This window comes from Scyliorhinus torazame, chromosome 22 (genome assembly GCF_047496885.1).
Source record: "Scyliorhinus torazame isolate Kashiwa2021f chromosome 22, sScyTor2.1, whole genome shotgun sequence".
In the NCBI taxonomy this organism is placed as follows: Eukaryota; Metazoa; Chordata; class Chondrichthyes; order Carcharhiniformes; family Scyliorhinidae; genus Scyliorhinus; species Scyliorhinus torazame.
In genome coordinates, this window is record NC_092728.1 from 83,054,208 (window position 1) to 83,072,074 (window position 17,867).

Sequence of the window (17,867 nt, forward strand, 5' to 3'; positions counted from 1 at the left end):
AAGCTGTGCAGAATAGATTGTCCTCAAATCATTTGGTTCTTTCACCATTCACCTTCCATCACGGTTCTCTGGTTCTCCATCCTTGCACCAATGGGAACAGTTTTTCCCTATCCACGCAGTTGGACCTGCTCTCAACCTTCTTAAACGAGAACAACCCCAGCTTCTCCAATCTATTCACATAACTGTAATTTCAAGAAGGAATTAGATATAGTTCTTGGGGCTAAAGGAATCAAAGGGAAGACAAGATCAGTGTATTGAAAATGATAATGAGCCGTGACCGGAATGAATGGTGGAGCAGGCTCGAAGGGCCAAATGGCCTCCTCTTGCTTCTATTTTCTATGCAAGTCCCTCATCCCTGGAAACATTCTCATGAGTTTTTTCCATCGTCTCTCTAAAGCTTTCCTATTCTCCCAAAAGTGTGGTGTCCAGAACTTCCAATTGAGAATGAAGCAGCATTTCATACAAGTTCACCAAAACTTGCATGCTTTATATGCTATGTCTTTTACGTTATGCCTCTATTTCTGAAGTTTAGGATCCCCTTTCCATTATTAGCTGATATCTCAATCTGTCCTGCCATCTTCAACAATTTTTGCAAAAATACCCCTGGATCCCTCTGCACCCTTTTTAAATTGTGTTCTTTAATTTATATTGCTTTTCATTGTTCGTCCTATTAAAATGTATCACTTCAGACTTTTCTGCATTAACTTGCATCACATGTTCGTCTATTCCACAAATCTGACTGCGTCCTCTTCAAATCTATCAATGTCTCCCTCACAGCTCACAATACTTTGATTGTGTCACCTGCAAATTTTAAAAATATGCCCTACACAGCAAGCCTAGGTCTTCATCACAAATTGAGAAAAGCAGTGGTCCTAATACCAATCACAGGGGAACCCCAAACAAGTCCCAAAAACAACTGTTCACTACTGCTCTATTTCCTGGCACAGCTAACATAAATCACAGAGTCATAGAATTTACAGTGCAGAAGGAAGCGTTCGGCCCATCGAGTCTGCACCGGCCCTTGGAAAGAGCACCCTACTTAAGCCCACACCCTCCACCCTATCCCCGTAACCCAGTAACCTCAGCTAACATTTTTGGACACCAAGGGCAATTTAGCATGGCCAATCCACCTAACCTGCATATCTTTGGACTGTGGGAGGAAACCAGAGCACCCGGTGGAAACCCACGCAGAGGGGGAGAACGTGCAGACTTCGCACAGACAGTGACCAAGCCGAGAATCAAACCCTGGACCCAGGAGCTGCGAAGCAATATTCTAACCACTGTGCAACCGTGTCGCTTGTCACTTTTATTCCATAGTTGTACTTTGAAATGTGACATTTTATAAAACATTTTACCCTCATCAATCCTCTATTTACCTCTAACTGGATTGTGTTCAAAAAATTCAATTTGCCTTTAACACATCAGTGTTGGCTTTCCTTAATCTACAATTGATCCTTCTCTGACAGGTTGTATTAGAATAGAATTTAACTGATGGAGGTCAAAAGATGAAACGAGGGACACACCGCAGTTTATGTTAGTATGGGCACAAGAAAATGTTTGGAAGAGTTAAGGATTAACTCTGCAACTGCATGATCCCAGCAGGAAGCCTGTTCACAAAGGCAGTGTGGATCAGATATATATTGCATCAACGTTGCAGCACCAGTTCTCCAACATACTCTCTACAAGTGCAGTTCCCCACTGGGAGCAGAGCACAGAAATGTATTTAGATTCAATTTATACCAGTCACATTCATACCTTAAGAAATATACTTTAATTCTTTAGTCAGCAGTGGCCTCAGATATTTGTAGCAGACTGTACACTTTACAATCCATCATGATAAAACAAAAGTCACCTTCTGATAAGTAACTATATTGTGTTGTATCACCACAATACTTCAAGGTACGAATGCTTAGTTAAAATAAACTTAAGTGGATCAACAACTTGATTTGTAGACTGCAGTTCCTCAACCCTGTTGTAAATTGAAGACAACACAAAATTAGTAATTGTTTTAAAAATTTTGCTTGCAGGCATGTCAATGATTCACAATGTTACATAATCAAACTTTAATTTTTATAATAGAAAATTACAAATAGGCTCCAGTTATCCAGCAAATAAATGAAACTAAAACTGCTTTGTTAGTTAAACCATCATACCCAGGTCATGATTAGATTAACATGGCATTTATATTTTACCTTAATATCCATGGTTTTAGAACACGATAGTTCACCAAACTGTAAAACATTTGATTCAAACCTGGACACAAATGTCATAGTCATTTACTTGGGAAGACTTTCCCCAACCCAGTTTTCTCCCCTCCCACTTTAACATCTCAACCAGATGGCCATTCTTATTGGGTTAAAGCTAAACAGAAAGCACAGAGTTCAGTTTCTGTGGAAGTGATCATAGCTAAGCCTGCTCCTGCTTTCTCATCTGGAAGGTGCTTCAGTACTGCGCTAAGTATCAGCCTTGATTGTGTTCAGGACTCAGACTGGAGTTTGACCAGACCATCTGTGACTTAGAACAAGCTTTCAATAGCAGATTTCTAAGAATTAAAAAAAAATCAGAACAATTCAGCCCTTTGAAATACATGATATTAACTCCATCAATAGAAAATCCTAATTTTTCCAACAGTATTTCAAAATGCTTGGCCTTATTCGAAGAAAAATGTGTCAATTGGATTGGATGGCACAACAGTTGAATAACATGAGTACACTCACAATCAGGGCTGATAAATAATTAAGCTAGATTTTGAAGACAGCAGCAGACCTCGAAGGTGGCTGCCCACAAAGAATCTCTCCATCATGGATTTCACCTCTCCCCACCTTAATTTAAATCTGGTGCCAAGTCAAGGGGATCTCCATTGCTTCTTGGAAGTGATGTCATTAAGCAAGGTAAGTCGCCAATCACATTTAGCAAATTTTGCACAGCAAACCAGGAAGTAAAATGATTACCTTATTAATAGTGAGGAAGATAAAGATTGGGGCTTGGTACAGGATTATGGTAGAAACTGAAATATTTAGACTCCAAACAAACTTCAGATCTGGAATCTGACAAATACAAAGCTTGTTTTTCAGGGCTAGGGAGATATGAACTTAGTGCATTATAAAAATCAGTTATAGTTAGGTGCAAGTTTTCTCAAGGATTTTTACAGCGAGACTGTTAACATGAAACGGAGGCAGTTTTCTCGGTTGAGCGACTTTTAAAAAATCAATTGTGGGGGGGTCTACAGGAATGCACTTTATGGGGAAATATAGAATCACAGGGAGCAACTTATTCTGGATGTCTTTGTTTAACCATGCATGGACTCCAGACGTTTCCATCAGTTTCAGAGAAGTAATGGTGTGGAATGCAGAGTTTTACCATTACTGCAGCCTAATCTAGGACAATAGCTACTTTGGACAAGATACTGGGTGACATTCCGCATGTATGGAGCCACATTCCAAGAAAAGCAAATGTATTCACGAGGGGGGGGGGGGGAAGCAAAGGTTTTCAACATGTGTTTGAACAACAAGACGAAGGTTTCTAACGCCAGACAAATGAGACTGGTTAATTACTCCAACAGTTTGAAAAGTTTGTCAGTTTTGAAGCTTCAAAATATTCAAATACTAAAAGCAAATACAATATCAAAGAGTCTTAATATAAAATGTTCTATACATTAGAAACGGTGTTAAATATCCTGCACCATTAAATGCTTAGCTTGCACAATAGTCTAATTATATACAAGACCGTATGTTTCAATATATACATAGCTAATGCACACTACTGTAATAATGAACCATCTCCCAGCAAATTTAAATATCACTGATTTAAATCAGAAATGGCAGTAAACATTTGTGTTAATAATAAAGCAGTTTATTTCCAATATTTAACCTATGAGAGTTGTATTGTAGTCACCATATTACTATATTAAAATACAATGAAATTTGAAAACTGATCAATACAATTATTTTAATGTACAAATTTTTAATTACTGGAGCACATAAATCAGTTTCTCAATATCTGCTAGCATTAAAAACAAAGAAAAAGGCAGCCCTTTAGACCACTTTATTCAATTTAGCATTTAAAATATTTGATAGAATGGTTGAAATTCTACATCTTGAATCTTGTCTACGCAAGACAATGTATGTTTACAGTCCATTGTGTACACTGTATTTTAAGATTTTTTTTTTACCGAGAACAAAATATATTTTAAAGGAAATAGGGCGTTGTTGTTCTTGGTGGAATTACACGCTCTGAATCTGGAACTGCACGAAATAACTTTGGCTCCCTTGAGTTTACGTTGTTGAAGACCATGATTGACGCAATATTTCCACAACGGTAGCAATAGTTAGGAGCAGACCATACAGTCACCAACTTCTCATCAAACATGAATTTATATCCTTCGTGAACTAACTGATGTGCTCGGCAGATTAGTTTCAGGTTGTTGATGTGAACGAACTATAAAACAAAAAGAAATTTTTTTTATTTTTTTTTAAATGAAGAAAGGAAATGCCTATGGCTGAATAACAAAGTTGAGGAACATAGCGCCACTTAGTGTTCCATTACTGAATTAAGCAAAGGTTGATGTACTGTTCCATGAGGAGTGTGCAGTGTTGTCACCATATTCATGGTGCATATTGCACCAACTCATGTTGGAGAGAAAAAAATAAAGTCAGAAGCTTGTCCAAAAAAAAAAAAGTTGTTAATATACAATGATCATCAGGACTCATATCCAGCTTGCACTGAGTCATACTCTCTCAGCCAGGACAATAATAAAGATCAGTGCCATTTATTTCTGGGGTACTAATTTGCGGGTGGGGGGGGGGGGGAGCAGAGGAAGGAAAGTAAAAATCATCATTGTCCAGTGTCCTCCCAAAAAGCTCTCTTTACAGAGACACATCTATATCTATTAACACTTGACACTTGTCATACAACTCAACATACTTTCTCCAGGCAATGGTCATGTCTCCTAATTTCATACAAAACCAAGTCACAAAATCATTTTATGGAAAAGTAGAAAAGTTAGTCTAAATGTGTATCAAATCTTGGCACTGGCTCATCATGAGGAGTGGTTGAGAACTCTGGGTCAGTACTTGAAGTACTGTGTATAATTCTGGTCGCCATATGATAAAAAGGATTTGAGACACTGGAGAGGGTGCGGGAAAGATGATGCACATACGTATCAGCAAACATTTGACAGACTGGGTCTCTACTGAAAAAGGCTGACAGGTGACCTAATAGAAGTCTTGAAAATTATGCAAGGTTTTGATAAAGCGGATAGAGAGAATATCGCCACTTCTGAGAAGAAGCACAATGAGAGGCCGTCAAAATAGGTTTGTGTTCTGCAGGGGTCAGTGTTAGGACCACAGTATACATAGAACATACAGTGCATGAGGCCATTCAGCCCATCGAGTCTGCACCGACACACTTAAGCCCTCACTTCTACCCTATCCCCGTAACCCAATAACCCCTCCTAACATTTTTGGTCTCTATGGGCAATTTATCATGGCCAATCCACCTAACCTGCATGTCTTTGGACTGTGGGAAGAAACCGGAGCACCCGGAGGAAACCCACGCAGAAACAGGGAGAACATGCAAACTCCGCACAGAGTGACCCAGCGGGGAATCAAACCTGGGACGCTGGCGCTGTGAAGCCACAGTGCTAGCCACTTGTGCTACCGTGCTGCCCAAATTATAACAATCTGAAAGAAGGAACCGAGGGCATTGTTACTAATGTTACAGATGATACAAGATATGTAGAGGGACAAGTAGTGATGAGGAGCGGGAAGGCTGCAGAAGGACCAGGGCAGGCTAGGAGAGTGGGCAAAGAAGTGGCAGATGGAATACAAGGTGGAAAAGCGTGAGGAGGACCAGGCAGGCTAGGAGTGGTCAAAGAAGTGGCAGATGGAATACAAGGTGGAAAAGCGTGAGGTTTGGTAGGAAGAATAGAGGCATAGACTATTTTCTAAATGGGGCACGGCTTCGGGAAGCTGAAGCTAAAGAGATTTTGGAGTCCTAGTTCAGGATTCTATTAAGGTTAACATGCAGGTTCAGTTCGCAGGAAGGCAAATGCAATGTCAGCATTCATTTCGTGAGGGCTAGAATACATGAGCTGGGATGTACTGCTGAGACTGTACACGGTTTCGGTCAGATCCCATTTGCAATATTGAGAGTAGTTTTGGGCCTTTTATCTAAGAAAGGATGTGCTGGCTTTGGAGGGGGTCCAGAGGAGGTTCACAAGAATGGTCCCGGGAATGAAGGGCTCATCATATGAGGAGTGGTTGAGGACTCTGGGTCAGTATTCGATGGAGTTTAGAAGGATGAGGGGGGAATCTAATTGAAACTTACAGAACACTGAGGGGCCTAGATAGAGTGGACGTGGAGAGGATATTTCCACTAGCAAAAGAAAATAGAGCCCAAGGGCACAGCCTCAGACTGAAGGGACGATCCTTTAAAACAGAGGTGAGGAGGAAGTTCTTCATCCAAGGGGCGGTGAATCTGTGGAACTCATTGCCACAGAAGGCTCCAGTAGAATGCACTTATTTGTTACTGTTTGTATTACAGTTCATTAGTTATCTTTCCATGTGCTCACTTTGTTAATAAACTACATTACTAGTCAAAGAAATAGATGTTCTCTGTGCATCTTTACCACAACACAACACCGAACATAACCCCCACACCCAAAGATGTGCAGGATAGAAGGCAGCACAGTGGCTAGCATTGCTGCCTCATGGCGCCGAGGTCCCAGGTTCGATCCCAGCTCTGGGTCACTGTCCGTGTGGAGTTTGCACATTCTCCCAGTGTTTGCGTGGGTTTCGCCCCCACAACCCAAAGATGTGCAGGTTAGGTAGATTGGCCACGCTAAATTGCCCCTTGATTGGAATATATGAATTGGCTACACTAAAGTTATATTTTAAAAATGATGTGCAGGGTAGGTAAATTGGCCACGTTAAATTGCCCCTTAATTGGATGGAATTGGGCACTTTAAATTTAAAAAGGAAAAAGAAAATTATGTTATTGTAATTTTAAAAATATATACATCAAAATGTTGTACCATTAAAAAAAAAATGTTCATATGATGCCACATGCTTGTATAATTCACTGAAAGGTAGACGGTAAGCTTCATTTGCCAAAAGGTCATACAAATTTTCAGTGTGACCATTGTGTTTGTCAACAATTTCATTTATCTGACATGAAAGGGGATTTTATACAAGGTAGATCAACTTGATGATCTATTGAATTCTGAAAAAAGACAAAGATATTGCAGGAGTTTGGGGAAAACATATTTTTAAACCTCCAAAATTATTTTGACGGAAGCGAATAGTGAAGCAAGTTTGCATGTTAATACATCTTTATTATACATATCAGAATGTTGCTCTGTTCTTTGAATATTTATTTTTAAATAGTTGCAATTTTTAAAAAAATTGACAAGTTGATCTCCCATGGTGTGGCACAGAGGGCAATTTTCAGGTCAAGGTTGTTAGGCAAGAGGATAATTGAACCAAGCAGGGAAGGAGAAGATGATAGATTAGGGAGGGTAGAGGTGAAAGGAAGGACAGATTTGGGAGTAAGGGGAAGAAAGGAGGTAAGAATGTGGAGGGAAAAATTGGTAGTATAAAATGGATAAGTAAGGAGGAAGGCAGGAAGAAGAGAGAAAAGGTGAAGATGAAAAGTTTGAGGCAAAGGCGTTAGGAGGGAGAGGAGGGGAGGGGCAGGAGGAAGAGTGGAACAAAGAGTAAGTAGTGGAGGGGATGAGATGGGTTGAGGAGAGAAGGAGATGAGAGGAGAGGGTGAGAGGTGAAGACGCAAAGGTACAAATGGAGGAATTTGTTTCAACAGGGATGAGGACTTTGGCTCCATCATTTCACTTACAAGGTGGCAGAGGAGTGGGAGCAGGAATGAGTTGTGCCTCAGGATGTATCTGGTCACCTGCTTGAGACTTGGGGTTGGGAGGTTCCTGTTCAATTTCCAGCAAAATTCCAAAATGTATAGTTTTAGGCTTTGACAAAGAGCTATGTCAAATTGCTTATTAGAATATCCATGCAGCATTTTCACAATATTTTAAAATCAGGAGTGGGGGTGGGGGGGTTCAAACTGGACTTTGAAACCCCAGAAAATGGTTTAAAAGGTGGGACTTTATTCCAAGATTTCAGTTCTAACGATCTATTTCCATGTTGATGCAATGACGACTGGCTTTGTGGGTTCATTGCGGGCACAACATTATCAAAAACTCAGTTGAAGGATCTGGAAACCACTCCAAAGATTCAGGACTATTTCTTCAGTTTTAAGTATTGGGCAAATCAAGTATTATATTCCTGTACCAGCCTCCCCGAACAGGCGGTGGAATGTGGCGACTAGGGGCTTGTCACAGTAACTTCATTGAAGCCTACTTGTGCCAATAAGCGATTTTCATTTCATTTTCATATTACTGGTTACTTGCCATAGCAACATAAGAAAACATTGAAAAATAAGAGCATTTGTGGTACAAAATGAGGCCATTTGGCCCATATCTTATTTGTAAATAATTTATTTTAGTCTAACTCAAACTGTTGACAGTATTATATTTGCCAACTCACAAGAGTGGACAGGAGAGCATTCTGACCAGCCCACGTGGTCGCTAGGTTGGCAAAAGATTAAATGCTAGTGATGTAGCAGACCATCCCATTCACGACATACATAAAGTTATCAGTTCAAAAGACACGCAAGTCTGTTAAAGGGAAGGCCATGCTTGACCAACCATATTGAATTATTTCAAGTAGCAAAAGGGGTAGATATTTTTATTTTTAATTAAGGGGTAATTTAGCGTGGCCAGTTCACCGACCCGGCACATCTTTTTGGGCGTGGGGATGAAACCCACTCAGACAAGGGGAGAATGTGCAAACTCCACAGTGACCCAGGGCCGGGATCGAACCCGGGTCCTTGGTGCTGTGAGGCAGCAGTGCCAACCACTGTGCCACAGTGCTGCCTTAAAAGGGGTAGATATGGGTAACTAATTGGACATAATATATTTGGATTTTGAAAAAATTCTTTATGGTATTGCATGATATATTCTGACCTTAGTCATGAGTTGGGGATAAATAGCAGAATGGCTAGCAAGCTAGCTACAAAAGAGAGACAGATCAAAGGCAGTTACTTGGATTGGCAAATGTAATTTATGGTGCTGGGATGATTTTGCCACTTATACATAAATGATTTGGACTTCAGGATCAGCACTACTATTTCAAAACTTGCAGATAACACCAAATTGGGGACCAAAGGTAATGCAGAAGAGGACTGAAACAAAATACAGAAGACATGATTAAGCTTGCACAATAGGACTGACATAGGCAAATGAACTTGTTGGGACAATGCTCACATGGAAAAAAACACTTGCCCAAAAGGCCTGTTTCTGTGTTGTAAATACTGAGAAACGGAAATAACTCCTGTTCATAACATATAGGCTCAGAGTTTGGGAGGAAGTCAAAACTGTAACAAAATCCTCACTATTGTGTTCAATAAAGTATCAACTATGGCTAAATTCCATTAAAATGCTTTTATTAGTAGGGATATGTGGCAAATGTCACAATAGTTATTAAATAACTACATACTTATTAAAACAAAGTTACAAATCGCTCTTAAATTGAGATCACAGGAACATTTTAAATGGAATACACTTTTGAAGAGAAAAGAAACAGGACTTTCTACTCCCAACCATGAGAATATTTGCTTATTAGTTTTTGCACAGCAAGTAAATTATGTTTATCTAGTCTCCATACCAGATCTCTATATCCTATTTGTAATTGAGAATCTTTGTTGAATAATACTGTAAATCCACATCTTGAATGCTTCCCACACAAGCCATGGCTAAAACATAAAGTTGTTTTATATTCTGGTATATTCAATGTGGGTGGAATTACACTGAGAAAACACAGCAGTTTCGGGTCCATTAATGACCGCAATCAATATAATTTTTCCACAGCATGTAACTGTGGTCTGAAGCAGACCAGACACATCACCTTTTTTTATTGAAACTGAAAATAATAATTGTGAGCAGTGGTAATTTATTAAGATTTAATTGATAGAAGGGGTCATACAGTACAAGACGACATTTTGATCACCACCACAAAAACTGCTAAGCAAGAGGAAAAAGTGAAATAATGGATCGTTAATGAGTGAGGTGGCAAGATTGAAGGATGGACTTCGAAGAAAACAGCATTGTGGCTGATTATGTGGGAGCAGAATAGCCAAGTGGTGTCTTGGCAAAGCACTGGGTGGTGCGTCCACACAGTACCGCTGGAGAATATTGCTGATAGGGTGTGAGGAAACAGTGGAAGAATTGAAAGCAAAAATAAGAATGTGAACCATGGTATTCTTAATGAGCTGTACTTTGTACTTTTTGGCCCAAACACCTTTTTAAAATTCAAGGTGAATGTAGGTGATGAAGATGTGGACTTGGATTTCAACAGAGGGAGAGATGTAGAAGTGTGTGCAGGCAATGTTATGCTTGTGAAAGGTGGTCACCCAAGTAAAGGAAAGACTGAATCTCAGGTAATGGTAGTTTGCCAAGACTCCACACCGAACCAAGATGTCAGCCAGGGATGTTAATGAAATGAAAATCGCTTATTGTCACAAGTAGGCTCCAAAGCCGTTGTTGGCTTGAGCCAAAAAAAATGCTTTTGGTCTAATGAACATTGAGCCAAAATAAATATTAGATTGTCTTACGTATTCATGCCAGCAGTGAAAGTGTAGCAGAAATCTTAGGTAAACAGAAGGGTCGATTTTTGGATCTAAACGTTGCTGTGGAAATTCATAGAACAGTTACAGCAGAGAAGCCATTCATTGGTGTGTCTGTGCCAATTCTGCAACTCCACCCTCCTGTTCTTTTTCCCCTATCAGATAATTATCCAATTTGTTTTGAAAACTACAAATGAAGCTGTCACTACCCTCAGGCAGTGCATTCCAGATCCTAACCGCAAGCTGTGCAGAATAGATTGTCCTCAAATCATTTGGTTCTTTCACCATTCACCTTCCATCACGGTTCTCTGGTTCTCCATCCTTGCACCAATGGGAACAGTTTTTCCCTATCCACGCAGTTGGACCTGCTCTCAACCTTCTTAAACGAGAACAACCCCAGCTTCTCCAATCTATTCACATAACTGTAATTTCAAGAAGGAATTAGATATAGTTCTTGGGGCTAAAGGAATCAAAGGGAAGACAAGATCAGTGTATTGAAAATGATAATGAGCCGTGACCGGAATGAATGGTGGAGCAGGCTCGAAGGGCCAAATGGCCTCCTCTTGCTTCTATTTTCTATGCAAGTCCCTCATCCCTGGAAACATTCTCATGAGTTTTTTCCATCGTCTCTCTAAAGCTTTCCTATTCTCCCAAAAGTGTGGTGTCCAGAACTTCCAATTGAGAATGAAGCAGCATTTCATACAAGTTCACCAAAACTTGCATGCTTTATATGCTATGTCTTTTACGTTATGCCTCTATTTCTGAAGTTTAGGATCCCCTTTCCATTATTAGCTGATATCTCAATCTGTCCTGCCATCTTCAACAATTTTTGCAAAAATACCCCTGGATCCCTCTGCACCCTTTTTAAATTGTGTTCTTTAATTTATATTGCTTTTCATTGTTCGTCCTATTAAAATGTATCACTTCAGACTTTTCTGCATTAACTTGCATCACATGTTCGTCTATTCCACAAATCTGACTGCGTCCTCTTCAAATCTATCAATGTCTCCCTCACAGCTCACAATACTTTGATTGTGTCACCTGCAAATTTTAAAAATATGCCCTACACAGCAAGCCTAGGTCTTCATCACAAATTGAGAAAAGCAGTGGTCCTAATACCAATCACAGGGGAACCCCAAACAAGTCCCAAAAACAACTGTTCACTACTGCTCTATTTCCTGGCACAGCTAACATAAATCACAGAGTCATAGAATTTACAGTGCAGAAGGAAGCGTTCGGCCCATCGAGTCTGCACCGGCCCTTGGAAAGAGCACCCTACTTAAGCCCACACCCTCCACCCTATCCCCGTAACCCAGTAACCTCAGCTAACATTTTTGGACACCAAGGGCAATTTAGCATGGCCAATCCACCTAACCTGCATATCTTTGGACTGTGGGAGGAAACCAGAGCACCCGGTGGAAACCCACGCAGAGGGGGAGAACGTGCAGACTTCGCACAGACAGTGACCAAGCCGAGAATCAAACCCTGGACCCAGGAGCTGCGAAGCAATATTCTAACCACTGTGCAACCGTGTCGCTTGTCACTTTTATTCCATAGTTGTACTTTGAAATGTGACATTTTATAAAACATTTTACCCTCATCAATCCTCTATTTACCTCTAACTGGATTGTGTTCAAAAAATTCAATTTGCCTTTAACACATCAGTGTTGGCTTTCCTTAATCTACAATTGATCCTTCTCTGACAGGTTGTATTAGAATAGAATTTAACTGATGGAGGTCAAAAGATGAAACGAGGGACACACCGCAGTTTATGTTAGTATGGGCACAAGAAAATGTTTGGAAGAGTTAAGGATTAACTCTGCAACTGCATGATCCCAGCAGGAAGCCTGTTCACAAAGGCAGTGTGGATCAGATATATATTGCATCAACGTTGCAGCACCAGTTCTCCAACATACTCTCTACAAGTGCAGTTCCCCACTGGGAGCAGAGCACAGAAATGTATTTAGATTCAATTTATACCAGTCACATTCATACCTTAAGAAATATACTTTAATTCTTTAGTCAGCAGTGGCCTCAGATATTTGTAGCAGACTGTACACTTTACAATCCATCATGATAAAACAAAAGTCACCTTCTGATAAGTAACTATATTGTGTTGTATCACCACAATACTTCAAGGTACGAATGCTTAGTTAAAATAAACTTAAGTGGATCAACAACTTGATTTGTAGACTGCAGTTCCTCAACCCTGTTGTAAATTGAAGACAACACAAAATTAGTAATTGTTTTAAAAATTTTGCTTGCAGGCATGTCAATGATTCACAATGTTACATAATCAAACTTTAATTTTTATAATAGAAAATTACAAATAGGCTCCAGTTATCCAGCAAATAAATGAAACTAAAACTGCTTTGTTAGTTAAACCATCATACCCAGGTCATGATTAGATTAACATGGCATTTATATTTTACCTTAATATCCATGGTTTTAGAACACGATAGTTCACCAAACTGTAAAACATTTGATTCAAACCTGGACACAAATGTCATAGTCATTTACTTGGGAAGACTTTCCCCAACCCAGTTTTCTCCCCTCCCACTTTAACATCTCAACCAGATGGCCATTCTTATTGGGTTAAAGCTAAACAGAAAGCACAGAGTTCAGTTTCTGTGGAAGTGATCATAGCTAAGCCTGCTCCTGCTTTCTCATCTGGAAGGTGCTTCAGTACTGCGCTAAGTATCAGCCTTGATTGTGTTCAGGACTCAGACTGGAGTTTGACCAGACCATCTGTGACTTAGAACAAGCTTTCAATAGCAGATTTCTAAGAATTAAAAAAAAATCAGAACAATTCAGCCCTTTGAAATACATGATATTAACTCCATCAATAGAAAATCCTAATTTTTCCAACAGTATTTCAAAATGCTTGGCCTTATTCGAAGAAAAATGTGTCAATTGGATTGGATGGCACAACAGTTGAATAACATGAGTACACTCACAATCAGGGCTGATAAATAATTAAGCTAGATTTTGAAGACAGCAGCAGACCTCGAAGGTGGCTGCCCACAAAGAATCTCTCCATCATGGATTTCACCTCTCCCCACCTTAATTTAAATCTGGTGCCAAGTCAAGGGGATCTCCATTGCTTCTTGGAAGTGATGTCATTAAGCAAGGTAAGTCGCCAATCACATTTAGCAAATTTTGCACAGCAAACCAGGAAGTAAAATGATTACCTTATTAATAGTGAGGAAGATAAAGATTGGGGCTTGGTACAGGATTATGGTAGAAACTGAAATATTTAGACTCCAAACAAACTTCAGATCTGGAATCTGACAAATACAAAGCTTGTTTTTCAGGGCTAGGGAGATATGAACTTAGTGCATTATAAAAATCAGTTATAGTTAGGTGCAAGTTTTCTCAAGGATTTTTACAGCGAGACTGTTAACATGAAACGGAGGCAGTTTTCTCGGTTGAGCGACTTTTAAAAAATCAATTGTGGGGGGGTCTACAGGAATGCACTTTATGGGGAAATATAGAATCACAGGGAGCAACTTATTCTGGATGTCTTTGTTTAACCATGCATGGACTCCAGACGTTTCCATCAGTTTCAGAGAAGTAATGGTGTGGAATGCAGAGTTTTACCATTACTGCAGCCTAATCTAGGACAATAGCTACTTTGGACAAGATACTGGGTGACATTCCGCATGTATGGAGCCACATTCCAAGAAAAGCAAATGTATTCACGAGGGGGGGGGGGGGAAGCAAAGGTTTTCAACATGTGTTTGAACAACAAGACGAAGGTTTCTAACGCCAGACAAATGAGACTGGTTAATTACTCCAACAGTTTGAAAAGTTTGTCAGTTTTGAAGCTTCAAAATATTCAAATACTAAAAGCAAATACAATATCAAAGAGTCTTAATATAAAATGTTCTATACATTAGAAACGGTGTTAAATATCCTGCACCATTAAATGCTTAGCTTGCACAATAGTCTAATTATATACAAGACCGTATGTTTCAATATATACATAGCTAATGCACACTACTGTAATAATGAACCATCTCCCAGCAAATTTAAATATCACTGATTTAAATCAGAAATGGCAGTAAACATTTGTGTTAATAATAAAGCAGTTTATTTCCAATATTTAACCTATGAGAGTTGTATTGTAGTCACCATATTACTATATTAAAATACAATGAAATTTGAAAACTGATCAATACAATTATTTTAATGTACAAATTTTTAATTACTGGAGCACATAAATCAGTTTCTCAATATCTGCTAGCATTAAAAACAAAGAAAAAGGCAGCCCTTTAGACCACTTTATTCAATTTAGCATTTAAAATATTTGATAGAATGGTTGAAATTCTACATCTTGAATCTTGTCTACGCAAGACAATGTATGTTTACAGTCCATTGTGTACACTGTATTTTAAGATTTTTTTTTTACCGAGAACAAAATATATTTTAAAGGAAATAGGGCGTTGTTGTTCTTGGTGGAATTACACGCTCTGAATCTGGAACTGCACGAAATAACTTTGGCTCCCTTGAGTTTACGTTGTTGAAGACCATGATTGACGCAATATTTCCACAACGGTAGCAATAGTTAGGAGCAGACCATACAGTCACCAACTTCTCATCAAACATGAATTTATATCCTTCGTGAACTAACTGATGTGCTCGGCAGATTAGTTTCAGGTTGTTGATGTGAACGAACTATAAAACAAAAAGAAATTTTTTTTATTTTTTTTTAAATGAAGAAAGGAAATGCCTATGGCTGAATAACAAAGTTGAGGAACATAGCGCCACTTAGTGTTCCATTACTGAATTAAGCAAAGGTTGATGTACTGTTCCATGAGGAGTGTGCAGTGTTGTCACCATATTCATGGTGCATATTGCACCAACTCATGTTGGAGAGAAAAAAATAAAGTCAGAAGCTTGTCCAAAAAAAAAAAAGTTGTTAATATACAATGATCATCAGGACTCATATCCAGCTTGCACTGAGTCATACTCTCTCAGCCAGGACAATAATAAAGATCAGTGCCATTTATTTCTGGGGTACTAATTTGCGGGTGGGGGGGGGGGGGAGCAGAGGAAGGAAAGTAAAAATCATCATTGTCCAGTGTCCTCCCAAAAAGCTCTCTTTACAGAGACACATCTATATCTATTAACACTTGACACTTGTCATACAACTCAACATACTTTCTCCAGGCAATGGTCATGTCTCCTAATTTCATACAAAACCAAGTCACAAAATCATTTTATGGAAAAGTAGAAAAGTTAGTCTAAATGTGTATCAAATCTTGGCACTGGCTCATCATGAGGAGTGGTTGAGAACTCTGGGTCAGTACTTGAAGTACTGTGTATAATTCTGGTCGCCATATGATAAAAAGGATTTGAGACACTGGAGAGGGTGCGGGAAAGATGATGCACATACGTATCAGCAAACATTTGACAGACTGGGTCTCTACTGAAAAAGGCTGACAGGTGACCTAATAGAAGTCTTGAAAATTATGCAAGGTTTTGATAAAGCGGATAGAGAGAATATCGCCACTTCTGAGAAGAAGCACAATGAGAGGCCGTCAAAATAGGTTTGTGTTCTGCAGGGGTCAGTGTTAGGACCACAGTATACATAGAACATACAGTGCATGAGGCCATTCAGCCCATCGAGTCTGCACCGACACACTTAAGCCCTCACTTCTACCCTATCCCCGTAACCCAATAACCCCTCCTAACATTTTTGGTCTCTATGGGCAATTTATCATGGCCAATCCACCTAACCTGCATGTCTTTGGACTGTGGGAAGAAACCGGAGCACCCGGAGGAAACCCACGCAGAAACAGGGAGAACATGCAAACTCCGCACAGAGTGACCCAGCGGGGAATCAAACCTGGGACGCTGGCGCTGTGAAGCCACAGTGCTAGCCACTTGTGCTACCGTGCTGCCCAAATTATAACAATCTGAAAGAAGGAACCGAGGGCATTGTTACTAATGTTACAGATGATACAAGATATGTAGAGGGACAAGTAGTGATGAGGAGCGGGAAGGCTGCAGAAGGACCAGGGCAGGCTAGGAGAGTGGGCAAAGAAGTGGCAGATGGAATACAAGGTGGAAAAGCGTGAGGAGGACCAGGCAGGCTAGGAGTGGTCAAAGAAGTGGCAGATGGAATACAAGGTGGAAAAGCGTGAGGTTTGGTAGGAAGAATAGAGGCATAGACTATTTTCTAAATGGGGCACGGCTTCGGGAAGCTGAAGCTAAAGAGATTTTGGAGTCCTAGTTCAGGATTCTATTAAGGTTAACATGCAGGTTCAGTTCGCAGGAAGGCAAATGCAATGTCAGCATTCATTTCGTGAGGGCTAGAATACATGAGCTGGGATGTACTGCTGAGACTGTACACGGTTTCGGTCAGATCCCATTTGCAATATTGAGAGTAGTTTTGGGCCTTTTATCTAAGAAAGGATGTGCTGGCTTTGGAGGGGGTCCAGAGGAGGTTCACAAGAATGGTCCCGGGAATGAAGGGCTCATCATATGAGGAGTGGTTGAGGACTCTGGGTCAGTATTCGATGGAGTTTAGAAGGATGAGGGGGGAATCTAATTGAAACTTACAGAACACTGAGGGGCCTAGATAGAGTGGACGTGGAGAGGATATTTCCACTAGCAAAAGAAAATAGAGCCCAAGGGCACAGCCTCAGACTGAAGGGACGATCCTTTAAAACAGAGGTGAGGAGGAAGTTCTTCATCCAAGGGGCGGTGAATCTGTGGAACTCATTGCCACAGAAGGCTGTGGAGGCCAAGTTACCGAGTGTCCTTAAGACAGAGATAAATAGGCTCTTGATTAATTTGGGCATCAGGAGTTACGGGGAGAAGGCAAGAGAATGGGGGATGAGAAACACATCAGCCATGATTGAATGGCAGAGCAGACACAATGGGCCAAATGGCCTAATTCAGTTCCACATTTTATGGTCACCAAGAAGTCTAATAGTTCAACAGATACTTGTTTACCCAAAGAATGTTGAAAATGTGAAACTTGCTATCACAGTGAGTGATTGAAGCAAATATCACAGGTGCATTTAAGGGGAAGCTAGACAAGCATGCGAGGGAAAAGTAAATAGGTTACGATGCTAAATTTAGTTGAGGAAAGATGGGAAGAGGCTCAGGTGGAGCATATATGCCAGCATAGGCTGGTTTGGATGAATGGCCTGGTTCTGAGCCAA

At 40.0% G+C, this 17,867-nt stretch overlaps 1 protein-coding gene across 1 annotated transcript in view; it reads right to left on the reverse strand.

Annotated features, from left to right (window-relative positions):
• Positions 1-12,971: 12,971 nt before the first annotated feature.
• Positions 12,972-17,867, reverse strand: part of ppp6c (protein phosphatase 6, catalytic subunit) — a 41,770-nt gene continuing 36,874 nt past the window's right edge. Inside the window, exon 7 of the mRNA XM_072488464.1 lies at positions 12,972-15,369. Within this exon, the coding sequence (XP_072344565.1) occupies positions 15,121-15,369 (249 nt within the window). The 3' untranslated portion in view covers positions 12,972-15,120. The remainder of the gene's footprint in view (positions 15,370-17,867) is intronic.